Genomic DNA, 27135 nt, shown 5'->3' with positions numbered 1-27135 from the left:
GTCATCCCTAGTCCTCAGATTCTGGGGATAGAAACTAGGATCATCTGCATGCAAAATATGACTTTCACCATGGAAGTACAGCAGAAACATGGAGTTTTCCCAAGCGATGAGGCCAGCCTATATAATAATTTCATCTCCAAACGCAGTAGTGACCAGAAACTTGAAAGACTAGTGACTGGGCTCACCACAAAACAGCAGCAACAACTACTACTCTGAATGAAGAAACTAGTGAGACACCATGATCAGTGAAAAGAATGGAACTGCACTAAATGGGAGGAAGAATAGGCTAAAATCAGATTCAAACATTCTGCAACAAATAAAGGAAACAGCTAAGGTCAGGTAAGGAAAACTGGAACTTTGAATCAGATAAGCATTGAAATGCCAGCATGGATATGCCCCAAGTTAGTTCACTGCCCTGTTTGTGATGTCAGAAGTCAGGTATGGTCAAAGGAAAGCATTTGGACCTTTTCCTTTAAAATGTTGTAGTCTCAAACTTTCATGTGTTCTTACATGGTGTCCTCCCTCCCTCGTGGCACTGCAAATTAAATTCAGATCTCGATGACAAAGACATTAATCAGATTTCTGCATATGATGCTTTCCAGAAATTCCACTATAAAGATTAAGCAGGTGAGATTATCAGAATGCTGATATCTATTCACAATATTACACTTGTGATATTGTGAATTTTAATACACTGCATATTTAGTGTTCTGAGAACCTCCACTTTTTTCTTCATTTAATAAAATTTATATTATTTATTTATTTCAAATATTTGTACCCTGCCCTTCTCTACCCCTGAAGGGAGACTCATTGTTGTAGTAACTAATTTGCTGCTAAAAACATTGTTGTGCTGGCTAATTTGCTGCTATCAAGCTCCTTAATTCAACTCACCAGTACTTTCCCTCCCACCTCAGATAGCACTGAATCATGATGTCCCCGAGTTATAAACATCTGACTTGCAAATGACTCATAGTTCCGAACCGGGATGAGACAACAGGAAGTGGGAAAAATCTATCCCTTGGAAGGGAAATTCACTCCTGGAAGAGTTATCATGGGGGAAAGGAGTCTCCAGTGAAGCTTTCTTACCAATCCTTGTTTCCACGGTATCCCATTATCACAGGGACAGAAAGTGAGGTGAAATATTCTAAACACAGGTACAGACAGGAAAACAAATACCACAGGGGTGTTAACCCTTTCCTATGCTATCCAAAGATATAGATATAGATCTCATACATATATCTCATATATATATGGCTGGAGTTTATTTATTTATTTATTCATTCATTCACTCATTTATATCCCGCTTTCTCTCCCTCAGGAGACTCAAGGTGGTTTACAACTCCAGTACAATTCAATATCAGTAAAATCAATAGTAAAAACAATAATATGCCCCCTCCATTAAAATGATTAATAATTAGTCAATTAACACATTAAAACAGTAAACAGATTAAAACATATAAAGTGCATAGTTCCATTCATCCAAGATCCTTGTTCATAATCCATATTCAAACTGTGTTGAAGTCCCCAGTCGCTTATTCTTCAAGCGCTTGTGTGCAAAGCCATGTCTTTAACCTTTTCCTAAAAACTAGAAGGGATGTTGCTTGCTGAAGGGCCACCACTGAGAAGGCTCTGTCTCTCATCCCTACCAATCGCGCTTGCGAAGAGGGTGCGATTGAGAGCAGAGCCTTCCTAGATAATCTAAAAGTTCTAGTAGGCTCATAAGAGGAGATATGTTCGGACAGGTTACAGTGAAAAAATGTACCTGTTATGACTTACAAACAAATTCAACTTATGAACAAACCTATGATATTTGGGGTTCCTCTGAAATTATTATGGTGACATTTGTCTGTGTATCGAGGCATTGAATGTTTGCTGTTGTATGTTGGAATCCGCCCTGCATCCCTCTTGGGGAGATAGGGCAGAATATTATTATTATTACTTGAAACACAACAATATGAGTCCACAGCAAACAAGATCGTTCTGCTGGCTGTTGTATTGGATCACATGACGGACACTTCCCAAGTGTCTAGGACTGTGTGATGTATTGGCGAATAATGTGTGCAGATCCCAGTAAGGTGGCCTTTTCCAGCTGCCAGATGGTAATTTGTGAGCGCCGGTTGTGTTTAAGTGCAGACCAAGGTCTTTAGGCACTGCACCCAGTGTGCTGATCACCACTGGGACCAATTTTACTGGTTTGTGCCAGAGTCTTTGCAGTTTGATCCTTAAATCCTCATTTAGTGTCAGCTTTTCCAGTTGTTTCTCTGCAATCCTGCTGTCGCCTGGGATTGCAACATCAGCGATCCATACTTTGTTTTTTAACACGATTGTGAGGTCAGGAGTATTGTGCTCCAAAACTCTGTCTGTCTGAATTCAGAAGACCCAGAGGAGTTTGATGTGTTCATTTTCTGTAACTTTTCAGGCTTGTGATCCCACCAGTTCTTTGTTGCAGGCCGGTGGTATTTGTGGCACAAATTCCAATGAATCATCTGAGCAATGGTGTTGTGCCTCTGCTTGTAATCTGTCAGTGTGATCTTGAAGCAGCTGAGGATGTGATCTATTGTTTCATCTGCTTCCTTGCAGAGTCTACATTTGGAATCTGTCATTGACTTTTCAATTCTGGCTTTGATGGCATTGGTTCTAATGGCTTGTTCTTTGGGCTGCCAGAATCAGGCCCTCCGTCTCCTTTTTCAAAGTTCCATTTGTGAGCCACAGCCATGTTTTTTCTTGGTCAATTTGGTTCTCATTTTTTCCCTGGGAACTGTCCATGGAGAGCCTTCTTTCACCAGTTTTCTCTTCTGCTCTGGATTGCGTTTTTATGGTATTCACTCTTTGTCTTTTGCACTTTAAGCAGTTTACTACTATTGACTTCCCCCAAAGTTGGTTCTTGACTGACTTTCACATAATCTGCCAGTGTATGTTTCTCTTCTTCTACTGTTTGTTTCACTTGCAGAAGCCCTCTGCCTCCTGATTTTCTGGGCAGATAAAGTCTGTCGACATCACTATGTGGGTGTAATGAGTAGTGGATTGTCATCAATTTTCTTGTTTTTCTGTCGAGATCATCCAGCTCTGCTTGTGTCCAGTTCACGATTCCAGCAGTCTATCTAATGACAGGGATGGCCCAGGTGTTGATAGCCTTGATCATATTTCCATCATTTAATTTGCTCTTCAAAACCTTTCTGACTCTTTGGACATATTCTTTGCTGACCACATTTTTCACATGCCCATACTTGATATTGTCCAACTATAATATGCCTAGATATTTATAGGCTTCAGGCTGATTGCATTTTATGGTTTATCTGTTTGGCATCTCTGTGCCCTCGCTGTGTGGTGTTGTTGTTGTTGTTTTTGTTATTATTACAGAACCTATCTTGTTGGTAACTTGGGGACTGCCTGTCAAACAAAGTGGAAAATGTAGCCTTTTCCACACTGCATGGTCCGGTTTCTCCCAAACTTGTGAACATTTTGGGCCAGCAGTGGGGTTTCCAGCATCCCCAACCCGGCTGCACTGCTTTGGGGAAATCCCAATTCTCTGGCAGCCTGGGGAGAGCGGCGTCCCAGCCGTGACTCCGGCGCCCCCTACCGGCCGGCAAGAGCCCCGCAGCCGTTCCTCCGCCAGCCTCGGAGGAGCCATGTGGAGCATCGGCCGGGAAGACTAAGGGCTGTCGGAGGAGATCCGAGGGGAGAGAGCGGGGAAAGGCGTCCGAGAGGGGAAAGGAGCCAAGACCTCGCCGCACAGCTTCGGGAAACGAGCGTCCGGACCGTCCTCGGCTTCCTTTTGGGGCGGGAGGGGGGTGTCGGGGGTGTCGGGCGGATCTCTCCCTTCGTGGTAGCCTGGATTTGGTCGCAAGAGAAGATCGAAGAGGTCGAGACAGTGAGCGATCCATCACCTCCGTCCCGCTTGTCTCTCCTCCCGCCCGCAATTGGTAAGCGATTCCTTTTTGGGGTGTTTGGGGTTTTTTTTTCATGCCTTCCCTCCCCACGACGGAGAACTCGGAGGAAACCTCGGATTGTCGCAGTTGCTTCAAGGGACGGCGTGGCGGGCGACCAAAGGCTGGAGGAGGGGAGCGAGGGGCCAGGAGAGGGAGGCCGGGGGGGGGGGGGGCCCTCCAGGCAAACTTTGCTGGGGCTCCGTCCAGCTGCCTGGGATGCGGATGGCGGTGCTGGAAAGAGTCATAGCAAGGGGTCCCCCGTCCCCTCGCCTTCCCCTGTCCCTTTGCGAAGAGAGGAGAGCCCGGCTGTCTGGGGCGGGACGATCCCGGGATAGACAACGGGGGGAGAGCGTCGCACCTCTCTTGCCGGAGTTTGCCGGAGTTGCGCCTTCAAAGCAGGGACCCAAAGCGGGAGAAAGAGAAGGAGAAAGAGAACGAGGGGGGTTGAGGTGGGGGAGAGGAGAGGAGAAGCCGGCGTTGGAGGGGCTTCATTGCAGCAGGAGCAGAGGAGGCTGCAAGGCAACCAGAAGGAGCCAGCCAGCCAGGCAGGACCGGGCTTGCGGGTACCGGGTTTTGCTTTCCCCTTCTGCAGACGGGAGGAGGAGGGTTGTGCTTGGGCAGCTCAGCCTGGAGGAGGGTGGCTAAGAAGAAGAAGAGCCTGCCTGGTTGGGCGGGGAGGGGGAGCCCTGGCAGAAGGGGCTGCTGGAAGTGAGAGGCTGCTGCTGCGGCTCAGGCTGCGGTGCCCTCTTTCCTTCTCTGGACCAAGGAGAGGGCACTGGAGAGGCTTGGGAGGCTGACAGGGCTCCTCCTGGCCACTCCGCCAGAACATGTTTTGAGAACACAGAGCCATGCTTTTATGGCATCTTCACCTACATTGATAGGAACCCCCAGTGGCACAATGGGTTAAACCCTTGTGTCAGCAGGACTGCTGACCGAAAGGTCGGCAGTTCAAATCCGGGGAGCAGGGTGAGCTCCTCCCTGTCAGCTCCAACTTCTCATGTGGGAACATGATAGAAGCTTCCCACTGGATGGTAACACATCTGTGCATCCCCAGGCACCCAGCAGGATTGCTGACCAAAAGGTTGTAAGTTTGAATCCGGGGAGCCAGGTGAGCTCCCATCTGTCACCTCCAGCTTCCCATGCAGGGATATGAGAGAAGCTTCCCACTGGATGGTAACACATCTGTGCATCCCCAGGCACCCAGCAGGATTGCTAACCAAAAGGTTATCAGTTTGAATCCAGGAAGCTGGGTGAGCTCCCATCTGTCAGCTCCAGCTTCCCATACAGGGACATGAGAGAAGCCTTCAACAGGATGGTAACACATCTGTACATCCCCTGAGCACCCGGCAGGACTACTGGCTGAAAAGTCAGTGGTTTGAATCCAGGGAGCAGGGAGAGCTCCCATCTGTCAGATCCAGCTCCACATGCCCCATCTGCACATGAAAGAAGCCTTCCATAGGATAGTAAAACATCCAGGTGTCCAATGGGCAACGTTCTTGCAGACAGCCAATTCTCTCACACCAGAAGCAACCCTTCAGTTTCTCAAGTCTCTCCTGACATGAAAAAAACAAACAAAACCTATATTCATTTTTTAGAAAAGAGGACGTAGTCTATCATTCATGGTCCAAGACCGAACATTGCGATGACTTTTGTTGCATCTGCACCTACATTGATTTTCTTACAGGTCATATTTATGGTCTTTCATGTTGTCACTCGGCTTGTTCTCTACAGCCAGGCCACTGAAAAATATGCACATGGGTAAGAGGGCTATGCTCTTTTCCCTTCCATTCTGGGATGGAATTCCCTATTTCTGAGAGTTTTCAAAGCAAGAGTTTGCTGCCTTTCTTCTGCCTCATCTGTCTCACATCAAGGAGTGAAATATTGCCCTCCAGTTTAGCTTTTTGAATCACACAGGCAGGCAGGCAGCTTTCCAAGGCATGCTGGTCGATCTTGTGAAGCAGGTATTGCTGCCGTGCCACCGCCAAGCAGATTCAATGCCAGCGTGTGTCCCATCTGGACAAGTGTGCCTTGAGAGGGTTCACTTTAAAGGAAAGAAGGCCTTTGCCTCACAGATGGTTGCTCTACTTATTTGCACCCTGGATTTCTTTTGCTGCTGACATTTTTTGGGAAAACATGATCCTGTGAATGACTGCATAGAGATAGAACAAGAAAGAAAACACTACAGATTTACTGGGTTGCTGTGAGTTTTCCAGGCTGCATGGCCATGTTCCAGAAGCATTCTCACCTGACGTTACACCCACATCTATGTCAGGCATCCTCAGAGGTTGTGAGGTTAACAACAGACATCATAACATCTCAGGATGCTTGCCATAGAGGTGGGCAAAACGTCAAGAGAGAATGGTTCTGGAACGTGACCATACAGACCCCTCAGCCTCTGAGGATGCCTACCATAGATGTGGGTGAAACATCAGGAGAGAATGATTCTGGAACATAGCCATACAGCCTGGAAAACTCACAGCAGCCTAGTGATTCCGGTCATGAAACCTTCGACAACACATTATTACAGATTTAGTTTTTTTTCCACACATCAGTTGTATAAGATCTGGAGATTTCTATATCTTCCAGGTGTGTTTGCAATTCATAGCTCAAGCACACCTTTTATGTTAACCTATCTATGGAAAGTAATTCAATTACGTAGTCACTGGTTTTCAGTATTTAAGCAGCTCTAAGTTTGTTTCTGTGTCCCCCATATGGAAAGATGCTTGCACAGCCGAAATTTCACTTCTCAGTGGTTTGGAGTTGTTGGAATGTTTTGCATAACTCCTCAATTGTCTCATCAAATGGCGTAATGCTTGGTAGGTGACCAGCTTAATGTCTTGGGTGAACCCTTAATGTGCGTCTCTGCCTCTCTTATCTGCTGCAGCTCCAGAACAAAGGTGGCAGAGGTACACCCCTGCAAAGTCAGCTGCTTCTATTAATAATTTCACTGGGAATGGACAATGGGATGCTCTCTGGTTTTATCATGATCAAAAACTGCTTCCTGCTCTGCTTTTCCATGAATTTAGTCAGTCATTTTGGGTAAGTTACCACAAATATATATTTTTCCTTAAAGCTCCTTTTACTAGACTTGTACATATTTCCTTCACATTTTCTAAATGCGTTATCTGAATGATACTGTGTTAAAAAAGGAATAAAGAGAAAAGATCTCAATACATACTTACTGAGGACATTATGGGATTTCATATATAGTATGTTGGATTTGGGCAAATCAGAATCGAGGACCACACAAATGTATAGTCCTCAATTTTCTCACTGATAAAATAGCAACAATAGGAATCTAATGTGAGGCAATGTTCCGAAATCAGGTGCAATATGGATGATAACTATGTAATCCTTTTGGAAAAAAACCTATCAATATTGTTGTCAGTGTTATTCTTCTTGCAGTGTATCCAGCTGCATGATAGATATTGGAAAAGGATGTGAACTGATCAGGGCAATCTGTGCCACTGAAAGTAGGGTTTTGGCAAGTAAAGTAGATACACTGGGGACTTGCTCATTTGCTTTTCTTGCTACAGCTGAACTAAGTAGAGTGGGAAATGTATTGCTCAGAATAGATGTGTGTATTGCATGTGTTTAGGTAGTATGTTCCAAGGCAGCAAAGCAGAGGCACACTTATTCCTCTTTTATATGGTGCCTAGAAGTGGATGTCCATTTACTGTCACTTCCACTGGTGGGCAAAGCAATCCCCATTTTTTCAAGCTATTATTGTGTGTCTTGGCATGTATAACTTTTGGAGCATGTTGCACTTTTTGAACATGTACTACAATGATTCTGTTAAGAACCCAGAGGGAGGGCACTCAGTGAAGTGAGAGTAGGGAGAATGTGAGCTCCCCTACCCCTCTCACTTAAATGACTCTGTTTCAAGTTTGGTCTAGTTTCTTGTTACGATGAACCAAACTCAGAATGGCTCTCACTTTCCTTCTCCTTACATTCCCCTGTTACTCCCAGTGAAGCGGTTAGGTAATTTTAGACTGTTGGATTTAATGGTCCTAAGGGAAACCTCCCTTACAAATGGCAATATGGATTCATTCCTTTAAAGTATGGAAAGCTAGCTCTGTTGCACATGAGGTTTTTCAGCCCAATTGAGCTTCTTTGACAATATTTTGGGAGAGGAAGTGAGGACCGCAGCTTCTCACTGAAATGTGATACTCAAAATAGATTCAGCACCTTGGACAGCGTTTTTTAAAAGCCAACACTGATGAAGCTCCTTCCCTGGAAGCTTTTAAACAGAGGCTGGATGGCCATCTGTTAAGGGTACTTTGATTGTGCTTTTCCTGTATGGCAGGGGGTTGGACTAGATGGCCCATGTGGTCTCATACAACTCTATTATTCTATGAATTCACCCCCTTTCAAAGCCTCCATACCTCCTGCTGCATGGGGCATGACTACAAGTCCCATGATCTCAAGACTCCTGGTTTCTGCTGGCCACTATACCCATCCAAATGTAAAGGATGGCACATGCAAGTATCACTTTTGGGTTACAAATCCCAAAGTCACTCAAACAGCATGGCCAGTGGCTGTGCTGATTTGTGGATTCTGGGAAATCAAGTTGACAAAGTGACATTTCCAGGCTCTTTGAGTGGGAAAACAGTAGAGGAAAAAGCATCTTGGTAAAGAGAGGTGAATGAGAGGTGAATGTTGTCAGCTTTACATTTAGGCAAAGTTTGGTGGTCATTTCAGGGAACAGATTATGGATATTTTGTAATGCTTTATTTATTTATTTAAATTATTGTATTTTTGTTGTTAATGATGGAGTTATGATATTTGTGTAATTATTGACTCATGAGCCAAAACAACTTTGTTGTTGTTGTTGTTGTTGCTGTTGTTGTTGTTGTTGTGTGTCTTTTTGTTGTTGCTGATTTCTGGTTTTCTTGATGTTATGTCAACAAGATTTGTTTAGAGGAGGGTTGTTCAAAGGATGAGATAATGTTGTTTGCCCAACATCGTCTAGTGGGATTCTGTGGCTGAGCTAGTCTCCAGAGTTGTAGTCCAATGCTCAGACCATTACACCATTCAAACTCTCAAAAATAGCTTAGATTTTAAAGTTTATGCAAATTAACCCTTTACATGACTTAAGTGGGTGGGATTTCTGGGGAAAGTTGCTTTTTGGAGACTGCAAGACCTACACTCCCAGCCAGCAGGACTAGAGGCTTAAAAGTTGTGATCCAAAAACCTGTGAGTGTCAATGCCACATAATGTTCCATCTCATATAAAAATGCCCTGGGATCACCCTAAGAGTAAGTATCAAGCTAATTGTTTGTTCAGAGGAGTTGTTTTAAAACATACACACACCACTAACACCAAGACCTCTAAAGTTCTTGTTTTCAGCTGGCAAGCAGTTCAAATGATTGATGGGTTGAGCGGGCAAGCGCTCACCCTTTTCCCAGTTAAGCAGAGTCAGGTTGATGCTCTGGTCCTCCAGGCATCACAAAGTCAGCATCACTGTATAAATCACCTGAAGGGATGACTGCTTGACATACTTTTCAAGCTGTAGGTGAACTGAAGGTAGTAGAAATACTGTTGTGAAAGAAGGCACTAAGATTAATATAAATATTTTTGAAGAACCCTTCCCTCCATGCAGAGTTTAAGAAAAACCAGGCATTTTTCTTTTGAGTGAAAATAAACAGCCTTTTGTTTAACTCCTTGTTGGATATTTCGGAAATAATTAACAAACTTATATAATTAACAGACACCTCAGAGGTTGAATCCTCTATGTAAAACACAGGTCTAAAACAAGCATTCCTTGCAGGACTAGTGAATATCAGTGTATACTTTTTCCATGTAGACATGTATGGGATTTCAATAGTGTGAGAAAATGTTCTATTTTAAAAAGCTTTTTAAAAGCTTAGCATCATCAGTGTTACTTGTTATTATTAATCTGCATCTTCAAATTTGAATTCACTAAAAATGTATCCTCTAATAGACATATAGTTTGTTAGGTGTTACTTCAATTTTGTAAGATAAAAGAGAGCTATTTAGAAAAATTTTGAAAAGCCCAAGGTTACTAAAGTCTTATTCACTTAATTATGGTGGGAAATGCCAAGTGTGTATGTGTCTTCCAGTAATGATAGATTTTAAGTGAAATCTCAGTTTCAACAATAACAAAGAATTAGACGTTTCTGTTTTTAAAATGCATTGTCATAATTTTTGCCAGGACTTAGCAGATGTTTTACTGTAAATAGATCAACATAATAGTAGTGCAAATAGCAAAGAAGCCAGATGTTGCAGTTCTTTGGGCCTCGGTGTCTTACACTTCTTTTCCCAAGATTTTCATCTAATGAAGCCACACAGATATTGAAAGCAGCTTAAAACCTTGGGCATTACCATCTCAGTCGAGACTCTTGAAAGATCTTAGTGAGGAAAGAGCATCAAAGCCAGGAGTGGCTCAGATGTGCTGTAGCAAGACCAAGAAGGTAGCTGAAGTAGTCCTGGCATGGTTGGGTTGCTGAGGCAACTGTGGTTTGTGCCAGCGGCCTTGATTCTCTCATCTTAAAAGTATCATGCAGGTCCTGTTGCCTAGGTGACACTTACCTGTGTTCTTTCAAGGAAGAAAGTCTTATGATACTTGAGGGAGCCGAGACAAAGTGGATATATAATTAGTGCAGAGAGTTGGGAGCCTAACTATGGGAAGAAGAATTCTACTGATACTGCAGACTTCTAAAAGAAGATATACATAAATGTATCTTCAAACAAAAGCTTGAACTCTCCCTAGAAGGTAAGGTGACCAAACCAAGAGTGTTGTACTTCAACCATATCATGAAATGAATCCCTAGAAAAGATAACAATGCTAGATAGTAAGAAAAGATGCATAGACTCAATCAAGCATGCCCTGGGGTTACAAGACCTGAGCAGGACTGTTGATGATAAGGTGACTTAGAGGTCTTTCATTCATGAGGCCAATGTGTTGGAGTTGGCTTAACAGCAGTTAACAACAAATCACAGGATAACTTCTTCCTTACTCTTAAGACCATAGTGAATCAGAATAAAGGATGTGGTGTGAGAACAACTCATTCTCATTTATTTAATGCTGTTGTCATTGGGAAACCGAATGGCTTGGTTTAAACACAGGAGTATAGTTTTAGGACAAGTCTAACATACTATTTTATGACTTCAGATTTAAACTGGTTTCATAGACATTCCATCTGTACAGGGAAATCTAGTTCTGTGTAGCAGATTAAGAGGTGCTAACATAAGCTTTTTAGCACAAAAATGGAATTCCTAAGCTTCTTTCATGAACATCATAACACTTAAACCAACCTGTGTATTTGTACAGGAATTCTAGATCAGCCTTCTTGCTTGATATCTCTGTGCTTTTCAGGGATAGAGAAGAAGTGTGAGACAGAAAGAAATTTGAAGTATTATTATCTGGCACTTGGGTTCATGAAGTGCAATGGTTACCTAAGGTGGGTGCACCAGCTCACATCCTTCAACTGTACCAGTTTGGCAAGAATAATCCTAATTAATTGTCTGTCATCTCACTTAGTCATGTTTTCAAAATGTCCCTAGTTTCTTTTCCTTCCTCCCACTTTTTCCTTTGATCTCAGGTTACTTCCATTGCTGTAGACTGATTTCAAAGTGCAAAAGCAGTGTACACTTAATTCAGTAATGGGAGAGGGGAGGATTTTGCCCTTCACAGTCAGCTCAGGCAAAAAGCAAACTGCTACACCCTCTCCTATCTGATCAGCTTATTCTCATTAATAACTGTTGCCATTGTAGACATACGTTTTTCTCTGTAAAATGTTGGAAGCTATGCTGGCCACAAGAACAAGGTTCCAGGTGGTATGGGATTGCTCTTTTGGGTTCACTTGAGATATGGAGGAGTCATGTTCAGTTCTAATCATTACCTCTGGCTCGTAGGCTGGATAGTGCATAATTGAATGAATCTATGCTTGAGTTCCCAGGCTCAGAATTTTATCTTCCAGCACTTAACAGATTATCTTATAGTAAAGCAGAAGATTTAACCTAACGGTTCATGTTCTGAATCCATTCAGCTATTATGATTCTTGGTGCAGGTCTTAATTTTTAAGCCTTATATCTTTTTGAGTTTTACACAGCTCTGTAAACATGAAATGAAAATAAGTGGTTAATTAATGACATGTGGATGTGGCAAACAATGGTCTGAATGCAATCTAATCTAATTCTACAGAGTACAAGAATAAAACTTAGACAATTGTCCCCGGTTTATGATTCCAGATAAAGCTTTTCTCAATGAACTGTAAGAAAGTGGTGCTTTTAAGCACTACACAAGCTAAGAGCAGAGTGGCAATCATTCTGCATTATGCCATTTGTCCGTAAGGTTTTAGCAAAAGCAGTTTTTAAATAGGTAAAATTTGCCAAGCAAATTCCCATAATCAACTGCAGAGGATGGTTCCAAATTCACTGCAATGTTGGCTGTAGACTGTTCTGATGCTCAGCCCTCTTCTTCAGCAATGCAGGGGAGTGTGGAAGTGTGCATAATGTAGCAAACAAATTCTGTGCTCATTTAGCTGCGGGTTAGTAACCAGCATGCAAAATGTTTGGGGATTCCGCTGGAATGCCATATAGATCCTCATAAGACTTGGTCCAATAATTTTAAGCATTGTTTTCAGTGTAGTTGCATGACACCTATTGTGGTCATTTGTCACAACCAGGCACTTCTGTAATTACTTTTTGTTTTATGGTGTATTTTGTAAAAGTAGTAAAACTAAAATCCAATAGACTCTAAAGCACTTCAGTGTATGATTTTCCTAGTCATTGTGAAATCTAAAGAGGACTCTTGATTTCATCAAATACCGTGCAGCTAAATTATTTGCAGGCCACTAGGATAGTTTTATTGGAAATGAATCAATATCTGGGAATGTAGAGTTATAACAGAGTATCTTGTAAATCTGGTTGTGGTTTTAAAACTATTTTTTAAAATGCTGATTTCCGTTTAAAACTTTAATAATGGAGAAATGCCCCCAGAATAATTTTGATCGTAGTTTAATAGTGCAGCAGATCCGTATATGGTATTTCCACTCATCATTCAGAAACACTAATATATCTCTGTTCGTTGTTTAAATTAATGCATCTCATGCTTTCATCGTGAAGGAAGTCTGGAAATAATATGAAAGTAGTGTGTAATAAAAAGTTGCCAATAATTGTATGTGTGGCTATGCAAAAGAAGAAGGTAAATGGCAGATTATCCGTCATTTTAAAGCTTTGCCAGGTCACGCTAGCCAGGGAAGAAACAGGAGTAGTGCTTTAGGTGTTTTCCTTTTGGAATTGATTTCAATGGTTTCAAAAAGGATGGATTACTTGTGTATAAGTCAACCTCAAATATAAGTCGAGGGCATGTTTGGGAGGCAAAATTATAGATTTGTATATGATCCTTGAATAAATCGAAGACCACTCTGCAGAGAGGGGTAAGTGTAGTGCTACCTCAGGAGGGCTACCACCACTGCTATTTTCCTGCCCATGAATTTAAAAAGGCCAGAAGTGGTACCATGGTGGAAAAAATAAATTGGGTCAGTGTTCTTTTTTTCAGGTTCTCCTGGAGCAGACTAAGCTCATGTCTTTCACCATTCTTCTCAGAGAAGGGTATGGTTTCTCTTTTTCATAAGAGTTAAATATTTACAGTACTTACATTGATTCATGGTCAAGTTGACCCAGGTTTTGGGGGTGGGTTTGTTGACTTAAATATATAGATTTATACAGTAACAATTGCAATATATACAGTAACAATATATGGCCTATTTGAGGAGGCCAATCCTGAACTTGATAGTGGAATGGATAAGCATCTGGTAGAATCAAGACTATCCTGACTGCACAAGACAATTGCAAACTAACAGTTGCAGGCTGCAACTAAGCTGTGCCCGTGGAGTTTTATTTATTTTGTATTTGTTTATGATATTTCTATCCTGCCTTTCTCAGCCCGAAGGTGACTCAGTGTTACAAGGCCTTTCAGGCATGCTTCCTTCCACATGTTTCATCCCCATCAAAGATAAAACTGAACTTTCTTCTTACTGTCTCCATTGCGGTGATCTGTGACTTTAGTACAATATATTTCTTATCTCTGAAGAAAGACTGCTGTATGATGTATTGGCTATGGCTAAAACAATCACACATTAACACAAATATGAACAATAATGATTCCTTCATCACTTCCTTAAGGGTTCCTCTACTCCTCCACACTTCCCAACGAGTCCATGACACATCACCCAGAATCTTGCAGATGCAGCTGGGGCAATATATTCTACTGTTTGAAAATCAGGAAATGAGGGAAGACGGGCTTTCCACCAATATTTTCCATCTCTGCTTATCAGAGAAGCCTGGGACCTGAAGACAAAACATTGCATGCACTCCTGCTGATATTCTTTGTGCAGATGATCACATTTATGAGAGATAACTCTGTCAATACATCATAGAAAAAAATCTGCAGGCTACCAGATCTGTTTCTTCCAGCACATAGTATTGGATAACAAGAGGAGAAATCACTGTGGTGATGGAGTAAAGCAGTCTGTCTTCTTTGCCAGTCTTCCTATTGCTCAATGAAAATGCAGAGTGAAATAAAATATTTATGCATTACATTTTTTATGTGCCAGGTTAGGGATGGAGAAGTGCTGGCTCTCCAAATGTTGTTGGGCTACAGGTCCATCATCCAAAGCCAGTTGGTCAATGACCAAGGATTATGGAAGGCATTGTCCAACATTATATGGAAAGCTTTTTTTAAAAAATTAACCCAGTGTGTTATAGTCAGAAGGGTATTGGACTAAAGTTAGAAATAAAGTATTTCATATGTCCTATGATTTCTGTCACTCTTTTCTACATCTTTCTTTTTTTTGGGGGGGGGGGGGGTATTTCTTCTGCTTCTAACGTTCTCTATCCACATGTAGATGCTGAAGTCTACAGCATGAAACATTAATATTGAAAGGGCATGCACATTTCACCACAACACAAATGCTGGATTTTTATATTTTCAGAAATTAGGTCCCATCCATTGTTTCTTAATCCCAGCAACTCCAAGGACACTTTCAAAACAAACAAGAAGCCACCACAACATCTACCGGAACGTAATCTGAATTTTTTCACACTTTCCATCTTATGAATGTAGAAAAAGTCAGGTTTTGCAGTCAAGCTTTTTCTTCCTCTGATTGTTCCATTGACCATAGCCTCATGAAGCATTCTGGGAAGATTGAAGACTTTTAGCTTAGTAAAGGTATTAGCCTAAAACGGATTTTGAAATTTAAAAATTCAGGATCAGTCCTTTAACTGATATTTCCAGTGATATCAAGTAGCTTTCAGATTTGGGATTAAGGAATATCCTATTTCATAGGAACTGGTCTGCTTATATATAGAGAAAATGTACACTAATTGCCTGTTCAATACAAAGAATAGATCAATTACTTTAATAAACTACAGCTCCAAATTGGTTGGCAGATTCTAGGAACTGTAGTCCAAAAAGTAACATTCATAATCACTGGCTCACCAGGAGGAATGCATGCCAGTGCAGCAGAACACCACATTGGAGGAAACAGTGCTGGGCTATAGTTTAATCTACATACCTTCCAACATTTCAAAGAGAAACTGGGACATGTTACAAGTAGCTGAAAAGTGGAAGGACAGAGGATTAATCCAGACTCTCCCTGCCAAATCAGGAGAGTTTGAGAGTATGAGTAAAATAGTATGGGCAGTCTTCAAGTTGCAAACATCTGATGTACGTATGACTCATAGTTAAGAACAGGGCTGAGAGAACAAGTAGTGAGAGAAATCAACCCCTCAGAAGAGAAATTCACTCCTGAAAGTGTTATCATTGGGAAGAGGTGTCTCAATGGAAGCTTTCTCACCAATCTTTGTTTTTACTTCAAGCCCAATGTTTCAAAATCCAATTATCGCAGGAACAGAAAGTGAGGTGAAATCTGAACTGGGGCACAGACAGCACAGACAGCAAAACAGACAGGTGTTAACCCTTTCCTGTGAGATCCAAAGATAGATAGTTAGATAGATAGATGGATAGATAGATATAAAGCTGGAGTTACATTTTAAAATGTACCTGTTCTGACATACAAATTTAACTTAAGGACAATCTGCAGAACCTCTCTTGTTCATAACTTGAGTATTGCCTGCAGAGCAGAGACAAGGTTGACCAAATGTCATAGTGAGAGCTAATTCTTCTATCTACAGCTATCGTAATTTGGACATATTTTGTGGATTTTATCTTCTTTGTGGTTTTTGTTATGACATATTTATAAATAAAACATTGAGCAACCAGTTCTATTAGGAAAACAACAATGCTTCTTTAGCAAGGAGAGATAATCTGTGTGAGTCTTCAGCCATTGTTCAACCTCAGACCCCTATGAAAGCTGCACTGATTGCCAAAAGTGTTAAAAATATGAAACTAGCAAAACCTGTCTGAAATTTCTCTTCTGTTTTTTAAAAGGCAACATTTTTAGTAAACAACGAGAGAAGAAGAACTGCAATCTATGTAAAGAGTGAATGAGTGCCTGGGTTGTCAAAATGGGGGAGTCCCATTAGCAAGAGAATGGGTAGTCTGAGGGGGTACATTTGCAGGCCCCAAAACAAGAATTGGGCCTATGTGTGGCCTCAGGACCTTATTTTATGCAACCCCATTCTTTAGGATTCTTGCTGCGACAATAGCATTGTAGGTCTTAAGCTACAAAACAAGCAAAGCCACTTTTCTTGAACTAAAAGTCATAGAGTATCCTAGCCAGTATGTTTTTCCCAAGTTTGGCTGATGGTAATGTATGTTTGCCTTATAATTTGGATTTTAATTCACACAAAAACTCAAGGAAGGAAAAATAAGTTCTCCTGCTACAATACCTTCTGTTGTAGGTGTCTCGCTCCAGCACCTATAGTGCATATCTGCTTTAGGCTTTGATTGCTGAACTCAGAGTAGAGCATCAAAGAACTAGTAGCATGTGGGACCTGGTTTCCTCAGAGTGTGTATGCTCAAAGCATTTTAAATTGTGAGTATGCAACCATGTATCCTACAAATATTTGGGACCATAATTTCTATTATCTCAAAGTAGTATGGCCAATATTGAGGGATGAAAGCAGCATACAGGATTTATTCCTTTCAGTTTGTTCTCACAATAATCATAAGAGACATACTGGGTTGAGATATATGGTCAGCCTTCCACATGTGCATTTTTTACTTTTGTAGAATTGATTCTTTGTGGATTTGATTAAAATCTTATCTAAAAGGAATCTCCAGGTCCTCTGGTGCAACTCTGTTGCCAATTTTTGCTGGAAATTGGTCATAGAGTCACACTAAAGGACCTAGAGACACCTGGAGAGCTGTTCTAATAGGCTTAAAAAACTTTTTTATTCACAACTTCCCCACATTCATGGGGGAGTCTGCATCCCTAATGTGGAGAGCTGATCACCGTGATTACTTCAGGTTAATCCAATGTGCTCTAGGGCCAGGTGGCAATTTGAACCTGAGTCTCGCTTATCTAACTCCAACATCTTGACTGCTATACACCTCTATTTACCAATACTTTTTCAAGGAGTTCATTGAAGGATCACAGCTCATGATGAGTAGACCTCTCACTGATGAAAAAAATTCAGGTTTTTAAAGTGTTTAAAAACCTGCACAACGTGTTCGATCAGAAGTACACTGTGTACACTGTGAGAATTAGAGCTTGTCCAAGCCACCTTTACTTCCTTCAGGGGAGTCAACTATTTCAAGCCATGCCCCCATTTACCAAGATATTTTAAAATATTACCTCTGCTTTTTAGTCTTTACCTTTGCTGTGATTCAGAGACAGAACAACAAATTTATGCAGTGTACAAATCATAGAAGAGTAATAATTTTCAGAACAATCTGGCAGCATCTCTGTGCTGGATGGAGACACGTGTAAGAGTATTGCAAATATGCCTACTTTCCAAAGACTGAGATTTTTTTCCAGGAGTGTGAAATATATAATGCATCACAGAAATATCTGTGGGAATAAAAATGTTCCAGGGCGTTTGTTGAACTTAATATCAGAAGTAATCAATCAGTTTTAATCACAAAAATGGAATGAGTTCATTAGATGCAGTGCTTTATGTTGAATTCTCTATAGATCATTTAGTAGTGTTTTAAACATTTCAAATGAGAACCTTTATAGCCTTCTATAACCTGATAATTCTTAATAATCCCCAGAGTTATTTTTGAATGTGATGAAATTGGCTTCTTTGAGGGACTTTCTTCCAGTGCAATTCTATGATGTGCATCCAAACCCTTCCTATAATCACAGTATAACCTCCCAACCACAGGAGATATGTTCCAAGATACTTTCCAATAAATATGTGAAACCATGGATCAGGCATGTAGCCCGGGGGAGGGGGGGGGGGCTTGAGGGGCTTCACCCCCCCCCCCCGAAATTCTCAGGGTAGTCTGCGAGAAGGCCTTACTGGTACATTATTTAAACTGTTATGTTTATTCATATCATGATCTGACCACCATGCTCGATATATCCCATATGCATGGGGCTATTGGGATAATGATACAAAAGGTTTGCTAGGGTAGATCCTCAGCCCCCCCTTGAATCAAACTCACCCCCCCCCCCATTCAAACTCAGCACCTCCCGAATCAAAATCCTGGATACGAGCCTGCCATGGATATTCGCAGACTCTAGAATGTCTATATTTGTACTGAAGGATCCAAAAAGGCTCACAAATACTTCCAGAGGAGAATTGTTTGGTATGTGTGTAAATGAAATTGTGGCTATTGAATCTGTGGATAAGTGGGTCATATTGTTTCCATATTGTCAGAAAATAAGGAACATGACAGAAATGTGGCGTCTAGAAATATAATTCAATTTTCCCATAATGACAGTAAAAAATAATTTCACTTGATTCCTTTTCTTGAGAAAACTTCCAAAAAGAACTTTGCAAAATTAGCCATAAATCTTACATCAAAAGATTTGGAGTTAAAACTATTGTCTATGGAAATGGATAGATTCCAGACAGAAGTCTTTTGAATACTTGGCTGTTGTGCATTCAGCCACATTTGTGTTGCTGTGTTCCTTCCTCTTCTTCCGGAAGTCTCCTTATCCTTCACAGCTCCATGACAAGCAGATACCAAAACATGTACACATGGGGTTGGGGTGCAGCTAAAATGCTTTACTGAGGATTTACATATAATAAGTATCACCCTTATAATTTTTGAAAATGAAAAAATCAGTTATTACTCTGCAAACCTCCTTCTGAATTATGGCTGAAAGGTTTTAGTGAGGGATATTCATGGGAGATACTTGCCAGGCCAGACAGAGATACAGAGATTCCTGGCAAGCATCTTCTCTATAAATAGACTAGGTTCTCTAATGCAACTCTTTGGTAGCCTCCTAGAGAAGTATATCACAAAATTACCAGTAGCACCGAACAAAATCGCAGATGGGAATGGATGACAAGAACATGAACCATCACTTCTTGCTTTGCTTTGCAATGATTTTGAAAGGAAGTTGAGTTGTTATAAATATTAAGCTTGTATAATCTTGGCAACTGACTATTGCTTTTCATGGCCACATACCTTGGGATGTAGTTAGGAACTTGGGCCAACCACCTGGTCAAAGGCACCACTAACACATTCGATATAACTACAGATAATAAGTTATGGGATAATAATTATTAATGAGCTTGTTTTGTCAGAAAGGGCATGATTCATTTATGTGGAAAGATGACTGTGAGGCCCTGTCAAATTGTCCCCAGGCAGTTTGGTAAAAAGCAGAAGAACCACCATGATGCTCCAGGTCATTTGCCTGGGATGTTGCCATGATTTCTCTGAATTTCCAACAGTTGATTACATATATGATTTTTTTTCTCTGCATTAGGTAGAGACTTTAATATCTGTAATCTGTGTGTGTGTACATGTACCTTCAAGTCTTCTGTCAACTGACAGTGACCACATGAATTTCATAGGATTTTCTTACCAGTTCCTTCCTCAAAAAAACTTATACAGTGCTGTGATGGTCTAGCTTGCTATCTAATAAATCTGACAGATTTTTCACCCCATTTACTTGAATTTAATGCTCACTTTTAAAAAACTAAATTACCTTGCCAAAATTAGGGTGCACACTAGATTTACATCATATAGTCGTCTTAGTGCTGAGCCAAAGTGAAAGGAGAAGCTGCTTCAGGAGCTGCATCCAGAGATCCGCTTTGATAGCCATGGCATAATTCTATGCAATACTAGAAGTCGATTAAAGTGGATTCATTTTGCAGCATAGATACACTCTAAGTTTCTCTTTTCCATTGCTGGAATCTTTGGTGCTCAAATACTTTTGTGTTTTAAAGAAGGAATTGAAAGCAGGCAGCCACTGTAATGGCCAAATGACAAAGAGTGCACTTTTTTGCCACTGTGCATTACATTTACCAGCAAATGCTTTTTTTGTTTTCAGGGTTTTAAAAATTGAGGTGCGCATTAGATTTGATGATGCAGTAGACTCAAGTAAATATGGGTATTACTTCTGTATCCTGAAAGAACTAGGCACATTTGGTGAAACAAGGAGCCTCAGCATGTTTATTTTCCCCAAATGGTTACATCATGTGGGTAAACACCACAATTTGTTTTATATGTCACTTTATTTCAGATATTTGAAAGGGAAGACACAAGGGGCAACTTGTGGCATCCCGTGCACCATCCCTCCTCCCTTCTTCATACATGGAGTGTGGGAAAGAGTGTGTTGGCACCCTTTTCCATCCCCATCACATGGCAGAAAGGGCAGCAATGCACAGCAATGTGTGTTGCCCCACCACCCTTTCTGTCATCAGATGGGCTTTGGGGGCCAAAAATGTGGGTAGTTCTGTTGGAGCTACCCACACAATGCTTTTCTCCCTGTATTTCTCTAATTTGTGAGGATAGTAGGTGGGGCCTGCCATGCATTTTGTGATGGCCCATGCCAGGCCCCATCAAAGCCATGCATAAAGGTGCCAAAGTGGGGCATTTTGCCCCATGTGAAGAGGTCTTTAGAACTGAAGTAAAAATGTGAATCATGAATAGAGGTATCCAATGAGTATCACTGCCTTCAGCATCACATATCTAAGATAGTTCTCCTAAATGTAGTGGATCCATCCGCAAAGAGGAGGTGTCCCAGCTCTTCCTCCACATCCAAGATCCATATTGTGGACTGTACTTATAAACATCAAGGAGAAAGGACTGTTTTATGTGGGAGATGGATTTCTCAGTACAGCTTTACTTTGACCCTAAACACAAATAGGACGATGTCTTATGCAGTCATTTTTGTATGTGTTTGAATTAGGTAATGTGTAAAGTGGTCTGAAAGACCACTTTCCAAATTTAGCAAATAAAAATTATTCTCAATAGCAGAGTCTTCAGAGCCACAATCATTACATTCTGAAGTAACTGGAAATCTGTCAGAGGTACTTTGTGCTTTTTCTGCCTGGCAGAGGATTGGACTAGATAGCCCATGTGGTCTCTTCCAACTCTATGATTCTATGATTGTAAGTGCATTTAAAGAAGCCCAGCGGTATCACTTTGTTCCCCAAGTTTGACCAAGGTTGGATTTATCCAGGATTTTTACTGACTTGTCATGAGAGCTAATAGCCAGACCCAGATTATATAAATTGTTGCTTTAGATTGACCTCTTTTTCAGAAAAAGAAAACCTTTGGATTTTTTTTAAAAAAGAAAGCAGCATACATTTTATGCAGGTAAACAGGTGCTGATTCAGCATCAGTTGAATATATATATATTATTCAGCTGATGGGAGTAGTATAATCAGTTCAGCTTCACTGAGAAAACAAAATGTAATGTTAGATGGGGAGGGGGCTGATATTACAGGGAGAACTAAATTCATCTCTACATTCAAGATCTCTGTCTCCTTACTGTTTTGTTCAGAGCTTTTGAGGTAACGTCAGTGGGTTTCTCAGTATGCATATGGGGGAAACAACAACATTCTAGAAGTGTGATGGCAAAACTTCTAGTATGAAGCTACACTGAACGCTGAAAATAATGCTTGACAACTTCAGACTCTGCAGTCTCCTCCCTTTTTCTGTTTTGTTTTCAATGTTGTTTCCTTATAGGCAATTTTAAATAAAATCAAAATTGCACCAAAGACCTACAAAGCAATTACAATTTGGGTAATAAAAGATAATTCTTCAGCAGACTTCCAGACTGTCCTGGTACATGCAGACTCCTTTCAAAGTAACTCCTTGGATTTCTTATTTTTAGGTAGTTTTCCAATGCAGTGGCCTTAGTTATTATGTTGTATTACATAATGTAATTGCCTCGATGCAGTATTGGGAGTGGAAGAGTGTCAGGTTAGAAAAGAGTGATGAGCTGTTCTAAGCTGTTCTCAATGTTTTCTTTGAAGAAAAGTACACATTTTCCCATTCACTGGGGTAAAATACACTTTATATTGTCTTCTTGTTGTCCTTGGAGAAGAGAAATTGCACAAAGGTTTCAGTGCCTTCCCTGTTTTAGCCTCAATAGCTGGAACTGTTATGTATGTTAGTTGTTTTTCCTCTCTGTGTTCACTAGTATGATCCTTTAAAATTTCTAAATATCTGTCAAGGTTTTACCACTTCAGCTCCACAGAATAGTAAAAAGCATTTTTTTTCATAAAATAAAAAATGTAAACCACATCTCTCAATGCTTAATAAGATTTTATGTTTCTTTTAGAGGAAGTTATAGTGAAAGAAAATGAGAAAAGTTAAATCAAAGACATTTCCCCAAATATAGGTATAGCAAGTCTGATCCTAACATTAGAGAGAGTGAGCCATCTCCATATAAAATTTGAGGTAGAAAGAATAGACAGTCAATTGCTGGTAATTTAATATGTTACTATATGTTTAGTTTTATCTACATTTGCAAGCAATGGAAAGAAACATCTGTGAGATTTTTTGCCATGTGGTCCAAAAGAATATAGCTGATTTTGGGTACTATGTACTTTAACTTGGATGAGTTGAGGCAGGGCAGACAGGGCAGGAACGAAAACATATTTTTTACCCTGCTTCTGACCACAAAATATTGTGTGCCAGCTTTACACTTCAGAAATTGTATTGTCTACAGGCATTGCTTGATGTATCTCCACCTGTGAGTTTGTACCTACAGAGCTGGACCCAATGAAAAGGGCATCCACCTGCAGAATTGACATCACTGGTGTATTGATTTTCTCTTTCTTCTGTGAAATAAGGCCACTGTGAATCATCTAAATCTAATTTAGACCATTGCGGGATTCTGGAGCACATTAGTAGATATTTATAGAGGAAGTGGGAATTCCCATCACAGGAATAGAAATGTGCTTCTTTGATGTTGGAATTGGCAGGCTGTGGCATCCATTTCAGTTGTGTTTAATCTGAAATTCAAATAAACTATCCAACATGCTGGACCTGTCTTTGAGATAGACTATGCACCTTAAATGGCTCCTTTAAAATTCAGACCACAATCTGCAGTGGATTCTCCAGCCCAGAGCTTTTCCAACTTTTCCACACATATGCCCTTTCTGTTCGAGAATTTTTTATGTCACAATGGGTATATAGTATATGTAATAAGTATACAAATTAAATAATTACTGATAATAAACCAGCATTTGCAAGGCTTGCTAAACAGGCTGTCCACTGTAAACACTGATGTTGTTGCTAACAGATTTGTGTAAATGGGTGTTGTTCAGAAATCTTTTACTGTTGCCAAACATTGAACTTTGGGGTCAGGATCCACAGTTTTAAGAAGCAGTGCTCTTAAACTGGGATATTTATGAATGATAGATAAATAAAAGGGAGTTACTAGCCACCACAGATCATAGGCAAGTTCGGCAGCCCCAAGGGTAGCCTTATAATAATCAATGATGCAGCTTACTAATTTTAGATCCTATACTTATTGGGCTTATGGCAGGGCGGGGGGATAACTTTGTGTATTACTTGAGCTGTGGAGCTCACAATTAACTCTTTTCTGCCTTACTGTTTGCCATACTACTCTTCCACAGATTTCAGTGGCTGAATATGTAAATGAAAAAGCAGCAAGCACCCTTTACCAAATCTGATTTTTTAAAAGCAAAGAAAGGAAAACTGAATACATCCTAAAGCCATGAAATAACACAACAATGTGTATATATCATTGTGAGATAGTAAAGGATGATACTTGTTTAGTACAAGTTGATAATCCTTTATCTGAAGTGCTTGGAATGAGAAATCGTTTGGATTTTTTATTTTAGAATGTTTGCACGTATGTAATTAGATATCTTGACAATGGGAACCTAAGCCTGAACATAAATTAATGTATGCTTCTAACAACTGATCAGTTTGAAAATATGCAAATGTGAGTAAATCAATAGGTACCGTTTTGGCAGGAAGGTAACAGTGCTCCATGCATTTATGCTGGCCACATGACCTTGGAGGCATCTATGGACAACGGCAGGTCTTTGGCTTAGAAATGGAGATGGGCATCACCCCCCAGAGTCGAACATGACTAGACTTAATATCAAGAGGAAACCTTTACCTTTACTTCATATATAGCTTATACACAAAGCTTGAAGGTAGTCTTACAAAATACATTTAAACATTTTGTGGATGAAAAAAGTTTGTATATACATAATTGCCAAAAAAACAAAGGTATCACTATCCCAGTCAGCTACCTGAATAATTTTCGATTTTGGGTTTTGGGCAATTTACTTTTGTAGTGAGGCAAGAAGTGTTGTGACAGTGACTGAACAACAACAATAATATTAATTGTTGAAAATAGAAAGTAATTTCTATAAATAATTGTGGAAAGCAAAAAATCCTCTTTTAAAAAAAGAGGAATATATTTGAATTTTTTTTAAAACAAACAATTAAAGATAATTATGCATATGCCCAGTCAGTCACCCCATCAAAGGTTTTTAAAAACAATTCAGAATAAACAGTAGCATATTTCAAGATTGCTTCTGTTGTGTATTCCTGCATGGCAGGGTAGGAATACACAACACCCTTTGTGTATTCCTACCCTTCCAACTCTAAGATTCAACATTACAGTAGACACTTCCAGGGATACTCCATTACAGTCTGGTTCCTAGCCCAAATGCTGATATGAGACTTTTTTGATGACAACTGACATCTTATCACCACCAGAAGCTGCAGCTACTGGAAGTGTCAAAGGCAATTTACTTTTGTAGTGAGGTAAGAAGTGTTGTGACAGTGATTGAAACTCTGGCAGTGATTGGTTGGCAGATGGGGGAAAAAGAATCATTCCACCTGTCCTGAACCAAAGTGCTTTAGGAACCAGATCAGACCATTAAAAAAGAGATGCAAGAGAAACAGAAAGACCAAGGAAAGGGGAAGTAGAAGAAATAGGAGATGGAACTTAGAACCTGAGAAAACAATGAGGAGGTTAGTAGAAAGTTTCTTAGAAAAGAAGAAAAACTAGAGAGAAAAAGAACAGAAAAAGGAAAGATACAATGGCCAGAAGTTTAAAGGAAGCCTGAATTTCCTTTATCAATTTGAAATTATTAGTCAAATCTTGGTTTGCAGGCCTCTTGAGTGCCTTCTAAAGCAGGGCCAGGATAGAGTTGTCCTTCTGGATGCCTCTGAACTTCAATTCCCACCAGACCCAGCAATGTCTGGGTAGTTATTAGATATAATAGAACCAAAAAAAAAAAACCTTGCATTTACACAATGGCTAGCTTTTATTTCCAATATTTAGCTTGTAGTTGTTCATTTGATATCATAGAGTCTGCTTGGTTTAACACCTCAGATCTTTTCCATAAAGGTGTCTGATGTAACACAAAATTATGTCTGAAAAGTTTATATTCCAAATTGTAACCAGGTGGTGAAGACATGCCTGGAACAACTTCTCTCCCTCACATTTGGGACTTTTTGGCCTTTATTAAATAAGAATGGCAGTGCTTGAACATGAAGAAGCCTTAAGACTATATCCATTCATTACTTTCAGGTAATGCTGAATGGATTTTAAAAAATGGGGCTTGTTAAGTCAATACTTTCGCAAGTCCCATTGATTCAGTGAACCTCCTCTATTTGGGGCTAACAATTGAATTTCTCCCATACATTCTGATATGATTTTGCTTAGTGTATAATGTTCAGCATTAAATGTCATTCTAGCTAAACACTGTAGCTGTTGTAATTACTATAGTAGTAATGTTTCTGCAGGATTAAAGAGTGTGTAGCAGATGGCAGCACATATTCTTCTGGGAGCAACTTAATTCTAATGGCCTGTTGATGGTGGGTATTTGGGAAATAACATCTTTAATCCATTGGCTACTATTCTGTAATGTGATTAATTCTGATGATTCTAGAATTATAGTGAGAAATTAGGCAGGAGTGTAGTAGAAGAGGAGGGCAATGAAGAGAGAACAACAAAGAATCTGGGAAGTTGTGGGAAATCCAGATCTTAACCAAAATTAGATTTAAAATACAGCCTTGAATAAAGATTAATGAGTATTAAAGACCAAGATTAGATTATTCTTAGAATTAAACTAATTTAAAAGATTAGATAATAATTACAGATCTGAAAGATTCAATAAGACTTAAAACAAGATTTAAGAGGAATTTGTTTGGATTGTTTTTTCAGTGTTTTCCTTATATTGTCTCCACCTCTCCCTCTTTTCCCTTTAACAGCTTCTCACAAATGCCAACAGCTTCAGGGAAATATGATACCAATGACAATATCACCATATTCACCAGGATTCTGGATGGCCTGTTGGATGGATATGATAACAGACTTCGCCCAGGTTTGGGAGGTACGTTGGATGTTCCTGCAGATATGCATATGTTGGAATCTAAAGGTTGTGCACTTATCTGTATAGTGTCTCTGCCCTTTGGTATCTACATAGAAACAAGAGGATGTCCCATCCATTTTTAGTGAGTTGCATATTTAATAAATGTCTGACAGTTATCTGACAATGTTGTGAAGTTGCTGTGATATCTGTGGCATTGCCATCAAATCCAAGAGCAAAAACAAGCTTCCAGATTTTCAGAAGAAGTAGGATATAACTCTAATGAATTACTGAATGAGAAACAGTTTTCTTGCTGAGAGCTGCCTTATCTCAAGCATATGGTGGCGTATGTCGGTTCTTCTTCAGTTTTGCCACCCCACAATATACATTCTGACTCCCATCCCATGATGTACATCTACTTCAGATGGGGCTCCATTGCAAAACTGAAGTGAAACCGGTGTTTGCCGTGGCAGCGGTAATATGGGAGGCTTCTTGTATTGCATAGATATCAATGGGGGAAGCCAGGCAGCAGGTGCTTTCTTCGTGGGATGAGGTAAGA

The 27135-nt window shown here is 40.2% G+C and overlaps 2 protein-coding genes across 3 annotated transcripts in view; one reads left to right on the top strand and one right to left on the bottom strand.

Annotated features, from left to right (window-relative positions):
* GABRB3 (gamma-aminobutyric acid type A receptor subunit beta3) overlaps positions 1–27135 on the bottom strand; it is a 288335-nt gene that overhangs the window by 196353 nt on the left and 64847 nt on the right. The window lies entirely within an intron of this gene.
* Positions 3603–27135, top strand: part of GABRA5 (gamma-aminobutyric acid type A receptor subunit alpha5) — a 100370-nt gene continuing 76837 nt past the window's right edge. Inside the window, exons 1-3 of one of the 2 annotated variants that reach the window (XM_060769809.2) lie at positions 3603–3923; positions 6814–6968; positions 26479–26600. In XM_060769809.2, coding sequence (XP_060625792.2) covers positions 6883–6968; positions 26479–26600 — 208 coding nt within the window. In that variant the 5' untranslated portion in view covers positions 3603–3923; positions 6814–6882. Of the gene's footprint in view, positions 3924–4443; positions 4493–6813; positions 6969–26478; positions 26601–27135 lie in introns of those variants that run through there. The other variant, XM_060769810.2, reaches the window with a different exon arrangement.

Source organism: Anolis sagrei, chromosome 3, assembly GCF_037176765.1.
Source record: "Anolis sagrei isolate rAnoSag1 chromosome 3, rAnoSag1.mat, whole genome shotgun sequence".
NCBI lineage: Eukaryota > Metazoa > Chordata > Lepidosauria > Squamata > Dactyloidae > Anolis > Anolis sagrei.
The sequence above is the reverse complement of the archived record's forward strand: the minus strand, read 5'-3'. Positions and strand labels throughout refer to the sequence as shown.